Here is a 22,665-nt window from a genome sequence, read left to right on the forward strand (position 1 = left end):
TGGTCTGTTCTAGTGCACACTGTTCACAAATACCATGACCTGCATGCAACTTGCTCCTTTCCAGCAATTTAAAATAAAAATTCATCTGTACAAGCAATAGCAATATTTGATGTCAGGAACCTGCCTCCAAAAGGAGGGATTCTGCATTTGAAGAAGGGAAAATAGCCTAGTATGTTTTCCAGGCAAATCATCATGACATTTAATTTATCTTTTGTAAATAAAAGTCAATAAGCAAGTGACCCAACTAATGAGATGCTGAAAGCCTTCACACCAACTTCTGCATTTACATGCAACACACATATGCCACTGAAAAATGAACCTCTTTGTTTTGAGCAAGTCTCATGAGGAAATGGTTTTCTGCTTTGTTCAAAAATTATTAAAAAAAGAAAGAATACATCAACTGGAAACCCAGACAGTTCAGTAAAGCATTAGAGACAACCTTTTCATACAAGTACATTCATTTCAGTACAGAACCTCCTCATGATACATCTCCATCCCACATGAGCTAACATAGCTACAGTACTGGTCTCTACAATTGCTTCCCAAGAGCTACCACCTCTTCCTGAAGAAGGCAGAGAATAGTTGTTAGGATAAGCACATAGTCCCCAAAACATTTGATGCTACTTCCCATGAACATAACTAAGCACCTACTGCTGCACCCACTTGGGAGAGGGTGATGAGCAGGGTGCTCTTGCTGCAGGCCAGCTAGCAGAGCTCAAAAAACAGAATCTGCCCAAGAAGGTTGGTACCAGGTGCTCCATGGGATGATATTCAGGCTCTTTTTCCAAATATCCTTCCTTTGGGTTGTATCAGCCTCCCTTGACTTTTACTGCTCTCTGTGGGAAAGCATGCACATATGCTTTCAGGTGAGCTTCACAAACTGCCCAGTAAGACAAAAGTTTCTCTGCTGTGATCACCCCAGACTGAGAGGCAAAGGAGCTCTCATCACTTTAGAGATTGTAATAATAAAATATATCAACACTTCAGGCACAGATACCCTTGTTTGAAGGTTACACCACCTCTATCAGAGAAGCTCATGATGCATCTGCATTTACACAGCTGCTTTTAAACTTGTAATTTCCCTACTTTATATTCTCCATGTTCCTCCCCAAAATCCTCAAAAACCTTGGGACAAGCAGTTACAAGCCACACATTCCTCGTTGGTGCATTAGGCTTAGAGGCAGATGAAAGTCTAAACATTTTCTTAGGACACCTGAGATGCAAGTGTGGGTCATGTATTTGCAATCCTTGCTAGGGCCTGGGCTCTTTTACACAAGCACACTATCACTTTGTGCAGTTTGATTTTTCCTCTTTTATGCCTGCCCCTGTTGTTAGACTGCCTTTTTCCATCCTTGTTCTGCCTGCCCTTGGAAGTGACCAGTGCCACAGGCTGTATGAACATCTGAATTCAAAATAGTCAAGTGACTGGAAAGTTCAATAAATTACTTCTGTATACCACGAACAACATCCCTAATCCTCTTGCCACATGCAGGATACATGACACATTCCACAGCACTTCAACAGCTTAGGCTTCCTAATAACTTATAAACCCACAACTACTCAGTTTTAAGAAACCACAGCCCTCCTTCAACAATGAAGTGTAAAAAAAAAAAGCAGTCATCTGTGCAAAAAGGTGGACTTATTACTTGTACTACCCGGGTTAACTCCAGAGTGATGCAGATGTGTTTCCAAACCTCTGTACCCCCAGGGAAGGCTTTCGGGGAGTTGTATCTGCAGAGCGAGCCAGAAGCACAACTTGGAGCTAAACAGTGCATAAGCAGGATCCTCAGCAACACAGCACCGCTCATCCTCAGCAATAGCAGCCCCACAGGAATCCCTCAGCAACACAGCACTGATCCTGCAGCCTCTGCCCAGCTCCACGCCCAATTGCCCTCACAACCGCACCATGCTGCACCGCTGCCGGGGCGCAAGCAGAGCAGGGACTGGGCCAGGGAACTAAGTTTGCAAAGAACACCATCATATGTCTTCCCCCATGGCCTTTCAGGAGAAAAGTCCAAAGTCCACCTCCTCACAGTCTTAGTATACTGTAGTCTGAGATCTGGCAGGTAAAAGATTTAAGGTGACCAGACAGGCACTGCTTACTGGTAGCCATCCATTGCACCAGACCACAGCTACACCTGGAGGTCATCATCTTCATGCTTCTTGGGGGTTGCTAACAGATGAACCAATAAAAGCTGAAAGACCTCATGGGATTTAATCACTGTAAGAACATACCCTCAGCTTAAAAAAGGAGAAAGTACCTTGTACTTCTCATTTTGGACCTAGCAGCAACAGAGATTCAACACAGATTTCATTCAGCAGAGATTTTCAAAGAATTTCATAGTGTGCTCACTAAAAATAAAATATAAAAAAAAAAGTTGTTCCTGATGAAATCTGGGTCATATTAAGTAATGGAATGGAGGAAGGCAAAGCAAATAAATATTTCTGCTATATAAAACCCAGGCCCAAACAACAGTTCCTTGAATCTGCAGGTATAATTTATACAGGATGCACCTGCAAGGTAAATTCACATTAGTAACCACTGCAAAGTGTGTCCCGTTTGCAAAGCGCCAAGCACTTCAACATTAAGGATTCCAATAGAGGCTTCTGGGCATTATCACAACAGAAATAATAGCTTCCCATTCTGTAACCACAGATTAGGACATTTATAGCTCAAGACCTCAGTGACTGCAGCTTCACATTTCCTAGTTATATTCTTCCTCTTGTAGAAGCTGCACACAGTCTTCATATTAGGGTTCATAACAGATCTTCGGATTACTATGCCAGAGCTAAATCCTCCACGATCTGCAAAAATCTGGCCAGAATAATCAGCCTGTGACTGATTAGAGGCTATAGGCAGAGTCAATAGCATGCTTAAGGTAATGTTTTAACTAATAGTAATAAGGATGTTTCTCAGTATGTTTTTGCGCTGTAAACGCTGGCCCCATGTCCTGTCCTGCATGCTCTTATCTACTCACAGATCAGTTTTCTTAAAGGGGAAATATGTAAGCTACTGTTTTCATATCAGGCTGGCTTATGAGTTCACGATATGATGAATAAATACATTTACTCAGTGGCAAATAACTGGAAAAGTTCCCATTTAAATAAAGACTGTGAATTTTGACTGCTGCTCAAGGACTGAAGTGGTGCTTCCCTTCCAAAGTGCCTGCCCGTTGAGCAAGAGCAAATATTTCCTGAGTTCAGGAACCAGGAGTCAGCCTCCCTGCATGTTCTACTCCATGACTGCTATGCTCTGCTATCTTAGGTGAATCACACCATCTGTGCTTCTAGCTTATCCATGTCTCAGGCTGGCACTGGGACCTATGTCCTGTTTTCCTTTGCTCCACTCTGCACATTCTCAGCCTTCCCTGGTTGCCTGCTGTTATCTGACCCTGAGCTTCCCCAGGCTCCACTCCTCTGCTGTTCTGCCCACCCTTCCTCCTGCGTTTCTGAGATGCTGCCATACCTCCAACTTTCCCGTTCTCTTGGTATTTCACTTAAGCGATGAGACGAGGCTTATGAATTCTTCAAGTCTAAAACTGCTGTTTCTAAGGTTACCTGCTTTGAGACAAGGATTTGCTGTCAGGTGTTAAAGGTGGTCAGCTGGGGCAGCACCGGTTAGGGGCACGTCCAACTGGACGGTATTCAGTCATAAGCCATAGAATAAATATCTGCACCTGGGCCTGACCAGTCTGTGGCTGCTTAGATGTCCCAACCCTCTCTGGCTCCTGTTCCACTTCTCTCCCTTGCTCCCAAGCACTGGCCCATGTGAATTAACACAGTATTGATGTCTGAAGTCATACTTTCATACACCATTTTTCCATTAAACTCTTTCTGGCAAGGAATATCTAATTAGCCAGTAAGCACAGACCAAACACCATAATTACTGGTGAAAGGTCTGCTACTGAAGACTTTTCTCTTTTGTTTCGAAGTGTAACGTTACTTGAAAGTGTTGAAAATTGTATTCTCTGCCTCTTTTCCTACAATCCACAGGTATGAGCGTGCCACATCTACACCCTCGTCAATCATTCTCAGCATAAAGGAAGAAGAGTTAAAAACCTTCAAGTGTGGATTCAGATTCTTGGGGGCTTAAAACACCAAAAAGGTGACATACATATTTCTGCAAGTGAGCAAAGGCAGAAATGTATTCTTCTGTAAAGCCCAGCCAGCCCACCAAAATCAATCTAATTTCATAGCAGATGTGAAACAACTCACATAGAGCTGCTGTTGCAAGTCCCTTTCTTGCCTTGGCCAGTCCCTGCTGGCAAGCAAGTGCCCAACATCTGTGTTGAGCACATCAGTGTTTATCTAGCACCATATTTTCCACAAGAAAAACTCAATTCTCTAGATGCCTCATAGCCTCCACTTAAATAACATTTGAGGGTTATTTAAGTAAGCCACTGCTCTCACATGACAAAACTCTTCCGCCTTTTATTGCTATTGACATCAAAGCATCTCTGCCTCTTTACCACTGTGTCTTCTAGGAAGCTGACAAGTCTCTCTCTTCGTGCCCTCACTGAGCCACTGCATCAGTCAGTGTTCATTTATCAGAAAGCCCAGTGTCAACTTGCTCTCCAGGAAAGATCAACCTATGCTACTGCTCCAGTCAGGATAAAGTACCGCAGCTCTGGCGTCAAGAACGTTCATCTGTTTCCAAACCTTCTTTCATTTTCCAATTTGTTTTTTAAGTGCTCTTTGAATACAGAATCCCCCAGGAAAAGGATTATCTGAGAACCTCAAGTTCTGATTGGTAAGCCTCCCCCCACCTCTCTTGGCTCTGTGTGTGGAAACAGCAAGGCAAATACAGAAGAAGAAGATATATCTCCACAGGGAGCCTCCCGCTTCCTAAGCCTTCCAGACTTAACTTCTAAAGCTGGTTTTATATTGCAGACGGATTTGCTCTCTTGCATTGCCCTTCCACTTCCTCAGCTGCTTGTTGCTATGTTCACAAAGGTCTTATTTAAGCAACATTTCTCTCCATTCATTCTTTATTTATGTTGACTGCCTCATAAAATAAAATTAAGAAAAGAGACCTGCTGAGTCTCATTCAACACAATCAGCTTCTTCCATCATCTCTGATGCAGCTCCTTTCCTTCCCACTAACTGTGAATGGACCTGAATAGGTAGCATTTTCCCTTCCACATCAAGAATTGATAAGATTCCTCCCTTAGGGCCAGATTCTACTAGGTCCTAAGTGCTATAACCTCCATCGATGTTTTAGCGGGAGGAAAAAAAGCAACCTTCAGATCGTTAGCAAGGCTGGGCCTGGAGTTTTTATAACCTTGTGTGATCAAAACCTCAAGCCTGCTAGGCAAGCTAGAACGTTATTTATTTGGGGAGGAAAGAGAAGACTGAGAAAGCAGGTGAACATACTGCTTTTCATCATAGCTAAATATTTGATCAGGGTCTGGTAGTACTCCTGGCAGAAAAAGCCAAGGCACTTTACAGAAATTCTCTCTCTGGGCCTGGACTGCAGCAGTCTAGCAGAGCTGGATACAAATGACCACAGTTCCTGCTTGCCCGGCACTGCCTGCTTGCCCATATAGGAACTGCACAGCAAGATACTTTCACAGGCCTTAGCACAGTGGTTTCCAACACGGGGTGCCAGGGGAATGTACAAGACAAACCATTGCAGTGCTGGAAGAAAATATTTGATTGTTAACAAATATAAAAAACTTAAATAGTGTTTATTTCATCTTTATGTCATCCTGGTTTAATTTCTATTTTTGTGTATGCTTTATAATGCATGTAGCATATTAATACAGTAGTGCATGTATATAATTTATAAATAAATATACACAGATAGGGGTAGCTGCTCAAACAACTATTGTTAGGTGTGCATGACCAAAAATGTTTGGAGAACGCTGCCCTAAAGTTTTTCAGTAATTGCATTCAGGACTAAAGCAGCTCAACAGACAGTTCACCCTCACTTTAGCAGAGAGCTGAGTACACACTCAAATCCTGTAAGATTCAGCTGATCTATCTGTACAGGTTTTATACCAGTATAAACAGTTTGCTTTGAAAAGCTGTCATTTCTTTGCTCCCCTAGAAAACTGTTCTTGTAAGAACAGAGGAGTGGTGGTATCAATCAGAGGTATTTTGGCATCGGTATAACAGTTTTCATGTCACTCTGCTTTTAGCATATTGCTATACTGTAACATTAAAGTAGTACCACATATGCATTTGTTTAATTATGTGCTTATATGCTTCTCTAGATTCAAAGGATAATGTACTATATTAACATGCCTTGACACTCACCTTTGAATTTTAATTTGCATCACTCACAAATCAAAAGGTGGTTTAACAGCCTTGTGTTCTCTAGTGGAAGTTTCCAGAGTGCACACTCATTGTGCAGTCAGCCATGCAAATCATTAATTCTATAAGAAAGACTGGGACTGCAACATGCATAGGGGCAGGAAAGGATGAAAATGTCTTTTTACTATAAAAATGCTCTACAGTCTATCCTGCAGCCCTGCTGTCCTCCCTCCACTGCTCCATAGATCTGGTTGCTCTTCTCAAAACTTGGCAAGCAAATTGAAACCAGTAGGTTCTTCAGGGAAGATAGGTTTTTCCTTTTCATCACAGGTCTTAATGTTAGTTTCTACCACGTATAATCAGATCTGATACCAAACTTCCAACTGATGTAAGTATATAAAATGTTTTAGGAAGCAATCCAGTCCAGAACTTACCATTGAATTTTAGGTATTTAACAATGTCAGATATTTAAGTTACTTGTATAGTCAAAGCAAACAGGTTGTGCTTTCAATAAACATCAAAAGGGATCTCTTAAGAAATTTTTGAGTCTAGGAGTTAGCTGACAACAGTAATCTCTTCTAGGGTATCTTAGGCTCCAGTCCAACAGAAAGCATGAGACAGATGCTTAACCTTAAGCTACAGTGATCAAATTATTCTTAGGTACCAGTGCAACACTACGCTGAAATGAGTGTTTCTGAAGCGACATTACGCATGTTTCTTATAGTCCAGGGCTGCTCCAAACAAATGACTTTGTGGTCAAGTGATGCAGCCTGTAAAAAATACAGGAATAACTGGAAAAGAATGAGTAGGGAAAAGTATAGACACAGCAAAAGAGGTGCTTAAATACTCTGCTTAGAAAAAAACCCTAACTTTTCTTACTTTTTAGAAGTAAAGTTAAATAAATAAAAAAGAAACATTTAAAAAGTTTAAAATCTTGCTTATTTCCTTTTCCACATTCTAAATTACAAGGCAATTTACAGTGGCTGTCTACAGCAACAGTCACAGAAAGCAACAGTCACAGAAAGCAATACTTGAAATCTGTGTATGTGTCTCCTTGCTTTAGGAAGCATTCAAGCTCCACCTGTATGAAGAACAGTGAGTTCAGCTATTCTCAAAGAAAAGCAACAGCCAGACCAAAACTGCTTAAACAAATGTAACATTTTGTCTTCTTTAATAGAGACCATCACCTGATTTTGGCCAGATTTCTGCCTCTAGAACCAATGTCTGGGGAATATGGGGCTCCAGGGTACACTCTGCAATTGAGGGAAGAACCAGACATAGAAGACCAAATCCCTTACCTCCATCAATAAAGGTCGGGGAGGAGAAGGGACAATATTCCTTAAATGCTTGCCACAAATAATTGGGCCGATTACTCAGTCCATTAGCCTCTAAACTTCCACTGCTCTCTTCTACTAGGCAACAGGACCACAGATGCATTCACACCTCAGTCCCATAAAATGGTAAAAATTAAGTAAAAACCTCAAAACTCTATGCAGGCGCAGCTGATACGCCTGAAGTGCAACCTTCATCCAAACAGAAGGTTGATTAACCATGGGCAACCAAACCCATAGATACGCACCACTCCTATTAGATCTGAAACAAATTTTGTTGAGCTGCACACTGCATTCCTTCCACCTTTTTAATGCCAAGTTTGATGTTGTGGCGGGTGTGACAGTTGTTCACATATTGCATCTCCCACACAAGCAGATCTGGAATATCAACCGTAGCGGGTGTGGGTGAGCAGCATGGTCAGGGGCATCTGGCCATCATTTTGGTATGTTGGAAGTACCAGCTGTCATCTTTATATGACACCACGAATGCAACAACAGGCAGAGTATGGCTTCATGTGATCCTGCCTTTCAAAATCAACTAGCTTTTTCATTGCAGGAGGTGCTGTTAGAGCCTGCAGGCTCTTCTCACTACAAGTGTGCTGTCTAAAAAGGACTGAACTCAAGCAAACCATGTTTCAGCAAGGGCAATTCAAAAAGCTGTCACCCCCATCAGCTATTTTTGCATAAGGTAGGTGAGAACTCAATACCTGTAAGACCTTTACCTTCTCCTCCCACAGGAACAAACCTGAGCACACGGGGCAGAGCAAAATTGTAAAAAGCCTGGCTTACTAAGCAGCAACATTTGAACAATGAACCCCTGCCCGAGACTACCTGCAATTTTAACAGGACAGTGGAGACATGGTGTCCAGCAGAGCCCAGAAGAATCAAAAAAGGAAGTTTCATAATGACTGAGAACATGACGTTAAAATGTGAAGTATCGGTAGGATCTATATTAAGACATTAGAGAAACATTCATTTTTATAACAGCAAAGAATTCTAGGAAGTAAAATACAATTAGAGAAACTAAATGCTGAAGCAGAGAAGAGCAGGTTAGGAAAAGGTTATAGTACAGATTAAAAGGATTCAGCAGAAATGGAAAGCTTCAAAGTAGTTTTGAACAGCTTTTGTTATACTTGTTTCTTGCTCCTTTCCCGATGAAAGTATTCTGCTGAAGCATTCTCCCTTTAGCTGCCCATTTCAACTTAAAAAGAAAGAATCCCATCTCCCTTTTATCTTAAGGAAGAAAGCTGACATTAGAACAATTGGTAGTGGCTGCTCAATGTCAAGCCGCTCCAGGTCAATATTCAGACCCCTTTTTGAGTCAACCTTTCCGCAAAAGACCTGCAAAGGCACAGTTTGTATTTTAACATTTCACTCACTCAGCTGCAGTATCTGCCCATCAAATGTTTCTGCTTCAGCATACAAATGGGTGCTTTTACAAAGAAACTAATGCTCACTTAGTATCTTTTCATTGATTCAGAGAGTGATAGCCAACAGCCAAAAAGAAAAGACTGATACAATCTCTACAACACATGAATAGTGTCAAGTCCATTTCATATTCCCAGAACAATTTCATATTCAGTACCCACTTTGACAGTATCAATTCAAAAATACCCATAGCTGAATATTTTACACCCACCATCTGTCCCAAAAAGAAAGTAGGTGCTTGCATTATAATTTGCACTTAATAGAGCTCAGCACGGTTTGTATATACCCCAGTCTAGTGGGATTGTAGGATTGGGTACTTCTGGCTATACTCCCACCCCTCTTAACCAGAAACAGCTCCGCCTTGCCCAGAAAGACCCAAAATGCTCTTTAAGCAAATACAACGGGGATGAAGGGGAAGGAAGCAAGGCAAGTGAAATTTTCAGGACACAGACTCATGACCTAGGCACGCTTCAGCTGCCAGGGCAAGGATTTTGCCTTCATTTTCAAGGCAACTAGTGGGATTCATAAGGGAATAAGTTTCATGAGTCTGAGGGCAGAACATCAGAAGCTGCAATACCTGTGGCAAAGACAACAAAAACTTCAAATCTTGCAGTTTATATTTCTGTTTCTAATTCTCATATACTAGGAGTCCCATAACAAGAACCTATGTGAATCCAAGTTCAAGGTAGCATGTTAAGCTGAGAAAACAAAGACTTTCAAAGAGAAATAACAGGCTTGGCAACTTTAAACTTGTTAGTCTGATCTCAGCACTCCTCAAAGACTGAACAGATTTTGGAGAAAGGACTAACCAAGGACATCAAGACAAATGTAGAGCATTTGTATCACAGACAGGTGACCTTAGAATCATTTTTACTGGGTAAGCTTCTAAGATACTACTTGCAGGCTCACTGAATTTATCTGTTATTTTTCTAGCTAGGTACTTGTTAATTGGTAGCAACAGGGATGAGTAAGAGTATTAATGTCTCCTCTTTAGCCAGGTCCTTGACTGAGGATGAAAGTAGGTGACTTTAGGGAAGAGATTGTTTCATTTTTGACTAGAACTGAGTGTATTATCAAGACACTGGGCAATGCTGGACTGATCATCCTACTAGATAGTAGCTGGATTTGTTGGCCAAAATAAATCTTACAGATCAACAACAAAAGTTTTTTTCCTCCAATTATCTGCTCAAATCAGAGACAGTCTCTTTATTCTGCAGAACAGTGATGCACAACAGACCTCTAAGCCAGTGGTTTTCTAGGTAGCATTAGGATGGGTTTTAGTTATCTTTAGTGGAGATAGCCTGGACTATGACTTAGCTGGGCCTATTCCAGACCTGCACTGGTCTTCCTCCTTGTATCTGTCCTCATGGTCTACAGATATTTGTGTTGAGATTCAGCTGCAAGGAGGCTCTTCATACCTCAAAAAGAGTCATGGACAAAGGCAAGTATGACCCTAGGCACCACTGGATGATGCAGTAACTAAGTGCCTCCAAAGTGTAGCATTGCTAATCTCACAAGTATTTGGGCAGCATTGTATCAGGCATCCCTGGCCTAAGATTTTTAACACACAGAAGAAGCCTCAGAATGAGTTGTTTCAGTAGAGATACAAGATTCATGGACACACAACTCATTATCATAGAAGTGAGGGTGAGAATAATACCCTAAGTGACTGTCAGGTGTGCCTAGGCCACTTTAACGGGGCAAAGGGAAGCAGGGAGCTTCACCTTAATAGATTAAGAGGCCTTCTACAAGCACACAGCTCTTCCCCACAAGCTAACACAGCTTTCTCCCTGCTCCCAAAACCAACGCAGGAGATGCAAGTAGCCAGTCTTTTGCATAACACTCCAATACACAACTTGCCACTAAGCAGCTTCCCTAGCGTTTATCTTAACCAATCTAAAACAGAGGAGAAGAGTGCTGGAAGGGACCTCAGGAAGTCCTTTAGTCCAGGCCTCTATCCCCCCCATTCAGCATGCATACTGCGTGTCAGTCCATTACAATAGGTTAGTGCCACTTGTTCTTAGGTTTCCAGTAACATACCTCATGTCTTCTGTAGCACTGCACTGTCTGAGTTTCTTTTTTTTGTTTGTTTGTTTGATTTAATTACCCATCAATGTATACCTGCTATTTCTTATATTCAGTTTTCAGAGCAGGTACGGCAGACAATACACTTTCCTGTAATAGCCCACACATTCATATGGCCACTTAGCTTAAAAACAGAGTACTGAAAGGTGGTCCAACTAGTAGGTTTTCTGTTTCTCAGTCTTTCTCTTCACATTCGACTATTTGCTTCTCACCTGGACTGGTGACCCATAGTCTCTCTCCTAAATGGTGAGCCAGTCTCATTGCAAGTCTAGTACACTCTGTTTAAATATCTGCAGAGGATATTTGCCTTTTCAGAAGAACACGGTACTGAGTCACATTTGTCTGGTGTTCAGCTTCAACCTCCAGTTCCTTTTCCACCTAAACAAGTTCTTCCCTTTCCCCTCCATTTTCCACTTCTGCTGTTAGTCACTGCTGCCTTCACACTAAGCATTTATCTTGCACCATGCTGTTTTTCTGCCTTGGGCTATTTCAGGCTGTCAAGAACCTTGCAAATTCTCAGCTGTCCTCCAGTGTACATAAAGTCACTCCGAACTTGATGTTATCTAAAACTTAAACAAATTCAGTAAGTCCACCTCCATTTAGGAAGGCGGTTTCAAATTTTCATTAAATTAAAAAAAAGTAAAATTCTTCCATCAGAACATTTAAGCTTTTGCCAGATCTTTATGCAACATGTTTTTGGAGATACTGGGCCAGGTTTTATCGAATTCAAACAGAGACAGAAATAGACATTTGCCATAATGATGATTTTAGTGATAATACCTGACAGGGACTAGATGGCATTTATTCAGTCAGATGTTTCTGCATCTGGCTGCTTCTCCCCCTATATATTTTAACCTCTGCATTGTTTGTTGCAAAAGAAGTAGTGTAATGCAAAGCACGTGAAACTCAGAGCTAGTAATGCAGGGATGGTTCCTGCCTCAAGAATTTGTTTCCAATTCAGAATAGAAAGCAATGAGATAAGCCTGACAGGCAACACCTGGACCACGGCTGGCTGCCGCAAGGCTCAGATAGCTCCTTACTATGCATAACCACTCCAGGGACCAAAACCACCACAAGCTGGTACCTTGTTTCATACACACAAAATAAACAGCCAAAGTAATTTGAACCGAAAAGAACTTGCAGGGCACCTATGAAATAGGATCATAGAATGGTTCGGGTTGGAAGGTACCTTAAAGACCATCTACTTCCAACTACCCTCCCATGGCAACTCGAGCAGGTTGCTCAAAGCCCTGTCCAACCTGGCTTTGGACACTTCCAGGGATGGGGCACCCACAGCTTCTCTGGGCAGCCTGTTCCAGCGCCTCACCACCCTCACAGTGAAGAGCTTCTTCCTAATGCCCAATCTTAATCTACCTTCTTACAGTTTAAAGACATTACCCTTTGTCCCATCACTACACACCATTGCAAAAAGCGCCTCTCCAGCTTTCTTGCAGGCCTCCTTTAGGTACTAGAGAAAGAAAGGTATCAAGATGACAGCACCCTCTCCCAGTCACTCCCGGAGGCAGCCAGGCTCTCCATGGCTGACGAGAGGGCTGGCTACCAACAGCCCAGGCTGTAGGGACAGGGTAAAGAGAGACAAGAGCCACTGGGAAGTGGGCCCGAAAAGCAGCCCCATTGAGCACTGCCAAATTCCTTCTCAACACCTTTTTTTTTTTTTGTGGAAAAGACATTACAGAAAGTCATGGCCTTTGCCAGAGAGTTTGTGTCAAGGACCTGCTGCCAGTGCCCCAGGGGCACCACCACGGCTGGCTAGCTGACTGCCAGGCCCTGCCCAGCTGCGGGCCGCATCCTGACCTGGCCTCAGCCTGTCCCTCAGGAGGTGTGCGGTGACCAGGGCTGCCTCACCACCCTCGGCCACAACTGTCCTGGCTGGGGTGGTTGGACAGGCCCTGGCTGCCAAGCCTGGCTCTGACAGACCCCCACAGAGAGTCCCCATGACACCCAGTCCACAGGGAGCCCCGGACCCCACAGGGCACAGGTTTGACAAGCTGTTTTAGACCATCTCTGATGTCAGTTTAAGTGTGAGTCATTACCCAGTAGTACAGAAGCAGATGAAGAAAGGTCTGTTTTGAGAAGGTCATTCCTTATTTACCAAGCACAACCCTGTCAAGTGGAAAAAGCAGGATGTCATTTACTCCAAAATCCATCATTCTTCATTTCTCAATGGGGGAGATTCGTGACATGCTCAAAGCTGCCTCCTTTCCCTACCCTTAAAAGAAGGGGCTGAGACCGGCTGCAGCAGTGTTAGCACCATACAAATAGCTACAGATCACTCAGATGCACTCCAGGTCTTAGTGCTTAAGTTCTTTTAATCTCAAAGCCAAAGACAAGAAGAAATTAATGCAGATCTCACAGGTATAAACCTTCAGACGCTGTATTTTATTTCATCTCAAACCAACCAATAACTACATAAGAGGACAAGTTTCTAAGTAAGGAATAACTATGATGGCTAAGAGATAAGGAAAAGTCTTTGGTTTTAGGAGGTCTTCTCATGTAGTGATCCCATTCAGGAACACAGTCCAGCAAGCAAGAAGCCCTTTGAAAGGCCAGATAAGAATTTATATGCACATATGTATTTATATCCATAATGCAATATATACAGCATGACAAATATAAGAGCATCTTAACATTTTTCAAGATCATCCTGGGAATCTCTCATCCCAAACCAAAGGTCCTTGGTTTTTGCTAGGCCACCGCAGCACATGAAGGTTTATGAACTCCCCCACTGCCCTCTGGGGAAGCCTGGCCACCTCTTGCCTTGCAGTCCAGTTGAACTGTTTTCCCTCTACTGGAGCAAAGTAAAACCCCCTCCCAAAAGCCATAAGCATTAAGTGCATACATGGATGAGTTTTAACACATATAACCTCTTCGAAGTAGTTTTTCTGGGCATGAACCGACAAGATGACCACTGCCCAAGCCATGTATTAGCAGGGTACATCCAGCAGCAGACAGCACCATGACATCAATGGGAACAGCCACATGCCCACAGCTACAGGCTGACCCCAGACTGCACACCTACAAGTGCTACCCACTGGGAAGTTAGCCAGCATCTACCTTTCAAAAAAAGCAGAGATGACTATACACACTGGATAGTCAGACTTTCCACAACAGTGAATTTCATAAGTAGTTTAAAAAAAGAAAGATACTCTCATTTTTTGCTCCAGTTTCATCTTTCATACACACCCACCTCTCTGCCATACGTAATCAGAAATGATTTAGTTATAGCAGCAGCTGCTTTAAGTCTTTCTGCTGCTTTTTCTTCACTAGAAATAACACTTCCATTTGTGCCTACTGATGGACTTTTATCTCAGTTTGGTAATCTTCCTGTCCAATGCACAGCTAATTCCCCCATCCAGACAGACATAGACGATATTCTTTGCTTCTGTCTCTCCTCTGTATCCCCCTGATATATTTTTGCATCCTTACAGTGCGCTTCATCAACTACACTTCAGTTTGCCCAGTTTTCAACTAAGCAGCTACAGCTTTGTATTGCTTGCTGAATAGAAGCTGCTTGGTTTTGTTCTTTGTCCTTCTTAATGGCAATTATAGTTTGTCAATACAGGCCATATAAATCCCTCATGCTGTCCAAGAAAGCAGAATCGAAAGCATGCTTTCTATTATGCGCCATTAATACCAGTTGTCATTACAGAAAATCACGAGATAATCTAGCAGTAATTTATACAAAGTCAAAATAAGCTAAGGAGCCTTCCAAGCCTACTTCCCTGCACTCCCTCAATCAAGGAGCTCTGGTTTCATTTTTAGAAGACCTATTCAGTTACATGTCCATTCATTTTCAGACGGAACCAGGGACCAATTAACACCCTGTTCTTTAAGGAATATGAAGTGGGAGCTTGGATAAGCTCCTAGGAAGGATGCCTTGCCATAAGGAAATGTAATGTCAAATGCTAGTATTCTCATGCATTTGTCTAAGCCATGCATTCCTTTTGAATCCATCTGTCCTGTTTTCTAATAACATGGCCAAATTTTGGCAGTATTCAGAAGAATAAGGTATTTTAGGGATTATATTCCACTGATCTCTAGATAAGATGTCTAGCTGTATCCATGACTACCTTCCCTTTGGGAAGCACCTTGCACTTCCAAACTGCTAAATCCATCTACTCCAAAATTTGGGAAGCTTGTGCATGGGAGGAAAACAAAACACCTGCATGAACAAGCACACCTAAGAGAAATTTCCAATTTAAGTCTATGGCATCCAGGACAGTTTCCTGTGACCTAGAAGTCTATAGAGAATCAGCAAGTCAACTCCACTATTAGCATCCTCATTAGACTCAGCTGAGAGATTAATTTCCTCTCCAGGTTGACTTAAAGGTGTGCAGACATAGGAACTGCTGTACTCTTTCTGTGATGTTGACAAAAAGGACATGAGTAGCTGTAGGAGCTAATCTACTTCTTTTAAATAACCCATCAAAGCAAGGGGAAAAGTCTAATTTTATGGAGCAACAGACCTAGGAGCAAGTATGCTTTTTCTCTGAAAAGGTTAGATAGCGTCTATGGAGAAGACCTTGATCTGCAGTGCTTACAGACTTCCGTGTCCCCAGTACTGACCAAAACTGGTTCTCTGTATAAAAGCAAAGAACAGCTTTTTCCATGAGGCTTATTAACACTAGGTTATTCCCCAAACGCATGTTTAATAGCAGAGGTATGGGCAACAGAAGAAAGAAGATAGCTAAGTTGCACTACATGTTAGAATCAATAAGGTTGTCATGTGATGCACTTGAGCCACTGCAGTGATGACAGAAGCAGGACAGTGTGCTCTAAACCCAGTAAGACCACCTGAAAAGCACATTTAGATTTCGTAATATGTATGAGATATTAAGCCTTTGCATAATTCACTTATTTAGCAAAGCTTCGAACCTTAAAGTCATCCTATAAAGGCTCTGCAAAGTAGTAGCGTACACATTTGTGATGTATTTATCTATCTTAGAAGTGTAGCGATACTGTCATTGTAAGTAATGTCTGCTTGGAATGCAAGAACAGATTATATAGATACGCATTCCCTCCCCCACCCTCCAGTATTTTCCATGGTTATGCAAGTCAAAAGCAGCTAAGTTCTTTGATGACGTAACTAAGAAAGAACAACTCACATCAGTGGCACTGATCAGAGTCAGTGAACTCGGCCAACATATTTCTGAAGCAGAATCTGCCATAAGCAATTCAGTAGCTTTCATAGCTTTTCTTCCACCTCTGGAATCTTTAAGTACTTATCTCAATGCAATATGATTAATGCCTTCAGATTCTCTTCAGGACCTGAACCAAGATCACCACTGCTGTTAGATGGTGGCATGTTTATGGCCCTCTTTCATGGCCCAGGCCAACCCAAGAGCTCTTCCTCAGGGTCCTTGCTGCTGGGATGCTGCCTTCACACCTGCCTGTCCACACTCTTGGGAACAGTATGCACATCGGATCTCCCCCTACAACCTGCAAAGACTTTCCAAAATTTTCTGCCCAGTTACAATTACAGCCATTCAAATAACAGCTAAAAGCCTTTCTCCCCTTACCTTTATCACTTTCCTCTCCTTTGACTATTTAACTGCATTGTTTAGCTCTGCTAAAACTATTTAGAACACTGGTCAAATCAACAACTCCATGTTTTATCAATATATATTGTATTGTATGATTCACTACATACGAATTTGAAGGAATTAATTAGTTTTCCTTATTTAACATTCACAAACAAAACAATACTACTGAAAAAAATCCAGTCAAGAGTGAAGTCTTATCAGATGACATGCAAACAGACACTTCTGACTAAATATAAGAAAACCTTTTTTACTGTGAGGGTGGTCACAACCTGGAATTTAAAGCTGTGCCTTGCTTCCTTGACTTTAGCTGGAACATGCAGGCTCATTTCATCTCTCATAACATACCCTCCCTTGTGCAGACCATCTCTCTGTGGCAGTCATGACAGAAGAAATGACTGTTTCCCATAACCTCATCTTTCTGGAAAAGCACATTCTCATTAAAAAGAAAACCACCCAAAAAACCTGCTTTAAATATTCATTTAAACCTTTTCAAGGTGACAAGGAGAGCCTGATTGCTAGACATGGTCATGCAACTTCTCCCTGAGAGCATGCTGTTCTACCTTCAAAGATGGTAACTTACAGCACATTTAGTGTTTCAGAGAAATACTCTGGAAATCCATAAAAAGCTAGTTACACTCTCTAAATGCAACTTTAAGAGCTGCTATGCTCTTTCAAGCAAAGAACACTCAACATCTTGTCCTTGTGCCTAGGCTGAAGAACAGGGTTTGGAGGGCACAGAAAATGGAGACAACAGTAGCACCGATTGTCTGTAACTTTGAGAACTTCAGCATTACTTTTGTTCAGGCTTCCCTGCTATTGCTGCCACCCTAAAACAGTATCCCTAACAATAAGAAGTGATCTTACATCTAAGATCCAATTTTCTGGTCCCTGAACTGTATGGGCACAGGAAGCACTGAACTCTAGGAAGGGAACACCAACTACCCCAGTTCAGGAACATCAAGCTGCAGTGATACCAGGGTATTTGCACCTTCTAAGATCCTCCATGAAGAAAGACCAGAACCAACAGGGCTTCTGTTACAGAACATTTCCTGGCCAAATTGCTGACCTAACAAGGGAAAGAGCCACCCCACTCTTGACGGAAGAAAAGCATACCAATTAAGTCTGAGGCAGGAACCACCAGAAATGAAGGCTTTACATTGAGTTATGACTCGTAACTAGCTTGTCACTGAATTAATAATAGTTGCTCGCTCTCTCTCTCTCCATTTCAGTTATGCTTTCCCTGCCCTAGCAGCAGTGTGTTCTCCTATTCTTTCTGCACTTCCAAAACTAGCTCTGTCCTGCCCTCAGAGGAAGGGAAGCCAGAGGAGCCCCAGCTGTCCCTCCTTTCAGAATTAAAGTACTGTTTGGGCAGAGGTCAGTCCCCCTTTCCTAGAAAGCCTATCTATTTGTAGGTTCACTTCCCAACAAATGAGTTCTGCTTCACCTTCACAGTGAGGTTTGAGGAGCATGAGAAGAGATATGCCAAAACATGCCTGGATCCAACATTTGATCATGGATGCCATCATCCTTTTAAACATGCATGTTGACCTACCCATGGACCTGCTGTAGCCAGGCACGGTTTGTGAAGGGAAGGCGTTTCAGCAACTGCCTTCAAAACCTCCCATCCACTACTTATATCCCAGTACCTCAGAACTCACGTTACTGCTTTGATATTTGCAACAGTCACTCGTTTCCTCAACCTATTTTAATCAGAACTACACAGCACCATTAGTTAGCAGCTTAAAAATCAGGGCATCACAATGTGGGTGGGATTTTTCTCAGCAACTAAAGAGAATGATTTTGCAGAGTAGCTTAACTGGAAATAACACGAAGTGCCAGCAAGCCGTATGTTCTAACCTCTGTGTTAAAGTTAACACCTATTTTGGATTTTCACAAAGGAAGTTAGCTAAAGCTATTAACCTGGAGGTTTTTCGCCCAGGGAATCTAAGCACCCACTATTTTTATTAAACGGAATAAGAACAACAGGAGATCCCTGAAGAAGGGGCAGAAAATAAAAAGCAGTGACACAAACAGCAGTGTTGCATAGTGATGCCATCCTGTCCCTTCTCTCCTGACACAGAATTCAATCCAGATCTTTCCCAGTTTGTCAGAACCTGCCATACATGCAAGGCAGGTGTCACCACGAACACACACAGTGATGACTGCAGACTGAGGACATACTGAACCATCCAACACTGCCAGCAGCTCCCAGCATATCTGGGCCTCCAGTGTGGTTTTTTTGAGATGAAGTATCAGTTAGCTTCAGTTAGGGATGGATACAGTACTTGAAGACATCAGTTGAATATTGAGGCTGGGGAAGGAAAGGCAGTATTAAGTAATCTACTAAAAAAAATAAAAAAGGAAGACATAGTATTTTCTACTTGTAGTTAAAAAGACCACAAGAGTTTAAGTGGCTCTTCATTCCCTTTTTGGGAGCTTTAGCTCATTAACTGACCTAAACCTTTTCCTCCTCCTCACTTTCCTTTTCATGAAGGGGCAGTCTCCCAAACCAAACCGCCTGACACTAGGTTTGATCCCAGTCTGACTCAAGAATGTATTTCTAGCATTGACGTCTCATGAGACTCAGTCCACAAGGACATTTGTCTTCTGGCATCAGATGATGTCAAGTACTTGCCACTAGGATTCTTCTCTTGAGATTTTGAGCAAAAGGCTGAACTCTGAAGTTTTGATGCTAACCAGAGATAAGTTTCATCTCAGTCTCATGAAAACCTCTTCATTTTAAGCTCAGAACCTAGGAAAAAAGGATTCCTACATCCAAGACACTGGAACAGAGAATACAGTTTTGTTAGTGCTCTGTGTCTGACCCTGCATTTCTTGCTTGTACTCCATTAGTGACTGAGACATGTGCTGTCACTGCAAGGGACAGCTGTCTTCACCTCAGTGAAGGTACTTAGCAGGTATGGACCAAACTCTTGGGTCAGAACAGCATCCAATGAAGTGACAATGGTGCCTGCACAAGTATACTTAGCATGACTCCAATCATGATATATGCATGGTCTAAAACCAGTTGATTCTACAAACTAGAATTATAAGAGCTTAGTTATATACAGTGCAGTAGTTTCCATAGCTTGGAATTTGAGTCATGAAAATAAAAATATCACAGAGGGTACACATTTCACACATATCAAATCATGATACCAACTGAACCTCCGCCAAGCCAAATCAGCATGCTATGTACAGCATGCAGCATCTATTGTCATGATCAACAGAACGAAAGGGCAGCAGCAGCCTCTTCCCCATCTATTACTAGGGGGAAATATTCACAAGAATACCCATATACCTTCCTCATGAGACACCTGCATCTATGACTGACAACCATTAAAGAGACTCCTTTATTTCAAAAGAAATATGAATTCCCTGAATTAATAGGTCATCAACTTAATTCTTTTCCAAACCAGAATTAAAACACTAATCCCAGCTCTGTCGACATTAAAATGGATATTACTATAAAGTAATGATACAAAGAAATAAGTCAGCAGAGAAATTAAGTGATAATTGATGCCGAAATAGCATCACATCATGAAGCCTATGATCCAGAAACTGATCTTAGATATGCTTATGAATAAGAATCATGAATAAAACTTAACAGTTCTTTAAAGAGGCACATCAGCTTGATATTTAAACATTTTACAGCGTCTAGCTATTTCTAGAGATAGATGCAAGTTCTATTTGCACATCTGTCAAAGGCATGACAGAACTTTCTCTGGGCTCCAGTGCTAGCTCCACCTTTATTCCCTCAATCCCAAACTGCTTCCTTAGATAGGTTTCTGCCTGTCCCACTGTACAGATTTCAGCACACTACACCAAGTGTAGCAGCACTCTTCTACATGTACATTTTAACAGCAAAACGAAGTAATTGAACACTAACAAAAACCAAAGCAAAACAGTGAAGACAAGCAACCTTATGACTGGCAAGCTGTCAGCTCAGTTGAGGACGACAGCAGTCATCACACCCTGTTCTGAGATGCAAGTGTTTTATTTCACATCCCAGCTCTTCATAACTATTAATTAATTTTTTTTAATTTTTTTTTGCAAAGCCTTGCCTGCTGTACAGTCAACTTGGTTGCGGAGGCCTGCAGACAGATACGGTGTAATGGCTCCCTAGGCAAACCAGAGGTGCACCTGGCTACACAAGCCAGTCCACGGATGTCTCAGTGCTGCTGTACGTCACGTCACAGCATCCCACCGTTCTCTTGGCATTCACCCTGGCCAGAAGCCGCGCAAGAAGGGTTAAGGCTCGGGACAGCTGCGCTGCAAGCCTTGCAGCCAGAGGGAATCCCAGGGCTCTCCAGCACAGTGCAGGCAGGTCACCCGCACGGCCCAGGTCCGGCGGCTTTCCCCACCTGTAAGCTGGGAAGAGGCGCCCCCCACCACACCAGAGCTCAGCCAGAGTGGGGCCCGAGCAGCGCCCCCGCTTCGGGGAGCGCCTGCCCGCTTCCCGCAGGGATGCCCGTAGCCGCGGGCGCTCGGGGCACGGCTGCGGCGCCGGGGAGGGGACGCCTGTGACTAAGCAGGCGCGGCCTCCCCTCGCCCTCCGCTCACCGCCCCGGCGCGCCCGGCCCTGGGCACCGGCGGCCCGACAGCAGGGCCGCCCCGGGAGGGCGCCGGGCGGGTGGTGCCTCCCGCCCCGAGGCCAGGGGCCGGGCGCCAGCCCAGCCCGAAGCCGGGCCCGCAGCGGCTGCCCACCCTGGCGCCGCCGGGCACGGCCACGCCGCGACCCAGGCCTCGGCGCCGCGCCCCGGGCACCCCCGCTCCCGGGGGCCGGCCGGCCGCGCCGCCCCTGCCCCAGCAGCCCGCCCGCCGCGTACCGCTGCCATCCTTGAAGTGAGGGGGTGGGACGTCTCGCAGCGACCGGGTCCAGCCCCCCTTCTCCGCTTCCTCCTGCTCCTCCTCCATGGGGCCGGGGCCGCCCGGGACGGCGCTGCCGCCGCCGCTGCCCTGCCGCTGCCGCCGCCGCTCCGCCGGGGTGGCCGCCGCCCTGGGGGCGCGGCGCCGGGCCGCCCTGCCCCGCGGGCCCGGCCCCTCGTCCTCCTCGTCGTCCTCCTCATCCTGGGAAGAGGCGGCGGAGCGGGAGTCGGCCGAGGTGCTGTAGAAGGGGTTCCCGCTGCTGTCCTGGCCCGACTCCCCGAAGACGTCGTCGGAGATCTGCAGGCTCTCGTAGCGGGAGCGGGCCGCCTCCAGCAGCGACAGCGCCTTCCTCCGCGCCGGCCCGCCGCCGCCCTCCGCCATCATCTCGGCCGCCGCCAGCAGCCGCCCGCGCTCCCCTCGGGCCGGCTCGGCCGGGTCCTGCGGCCGCAGGCAGCAGCCCAGCAGCAGGAGCGGCTCGGGCACGGCGGCGGGCAGGCAGGCAGCGGGGGGACCCCCGCCAGCGCCGGGGCTGAACCCTGCCTCCCGCTCCCGCCCGCACCACCCGCCCCTGTGTGTGTGCAGGGACATGGGGGGAAGGAGCCAGCTCAACATCTCCAAGTACCACATCCAGCCAATTACGGCGGCGGCCCGCGCCCGGGAGGTGGGGTTATATGGGCAGCGCGGGCCGCCCACCGCCCGCCCCGCCGCCCGCCACCGCCCGCCGCCGCCCCGCCCATTTAAAACCACAGCGGCCGGCTGCGGCGGGGGTGCGCTGCGCGCTGCTACTGGAAGAGGGGTCCCGGTCCCCCGCCCGCGGCGCTGGAGCGGGGCAGCGGCTGGAGCGCTGACCTCGCCGCCTGCGGGCCCGCCGGTAGCGCCCGAGCACGGGGGGGACAGGCTCCCGCTGCAGCCCCCCCGCCCCGAGCCTCCCCAGGGAGGAGAAGCGCTGGGGCAGGGGCCGGGTGGATCAGCGCCTCGACGGCGCGGCCAGGGCCACCGCAGCCCGTGGTGGCGTGCGGCTGGTGGGGGAGCGTGAGCAGGGGCACGGCAGTGCGAGCCCGGCTGTCGCTGCCCCAAAGCGGGGTACCGAGCTCCAGCGCTGGGGCGGCCCCCGAAGCAAAGGCTCGGGTTTC

General features: G+C 45.0%; 1 protein-coding gene across 1 annotated transcript in view; it reads right to left on the reverse strand.

Annotated features, from left to right (window-relative positions):
* PGBD5 (piggyBac transposable element derived 5) overlaps positions 1-22,190 on the reverse strand; it is a 73,721-nt gene extending 51,531 nt beyond the window's left edge. The window contains exon 1 of the mRNA XM_040598907.1: positions 21,493-22,190. Coding sequence (XP_040454841.1) covers positions 21,493-22,159 — 667 coding nt within the window. The 5' untranslated portion in view covers positions 22,160-22,190. The remainder of the gene's footprint in view (positions 1-21,492) is intronic.
* Between the last annotated feature and the right edge of the window lie 475 nt (positions 22,191-22,665).

The sequence above is a fragment of the Falco naumanni genome, chromosome 6 (genome assembly GCF_017639655.2).
Source record: "Falco naumanni isolate bFalNau1 chromosome 6, bFalNau1.pat, whole genome shotgun sequence".
NCBI classification, from domain to species: Eukaryota; Metazoa; Chordata; class Aves; order Falconiformes; family Falconidae; genus Falco; species Falco naumanni.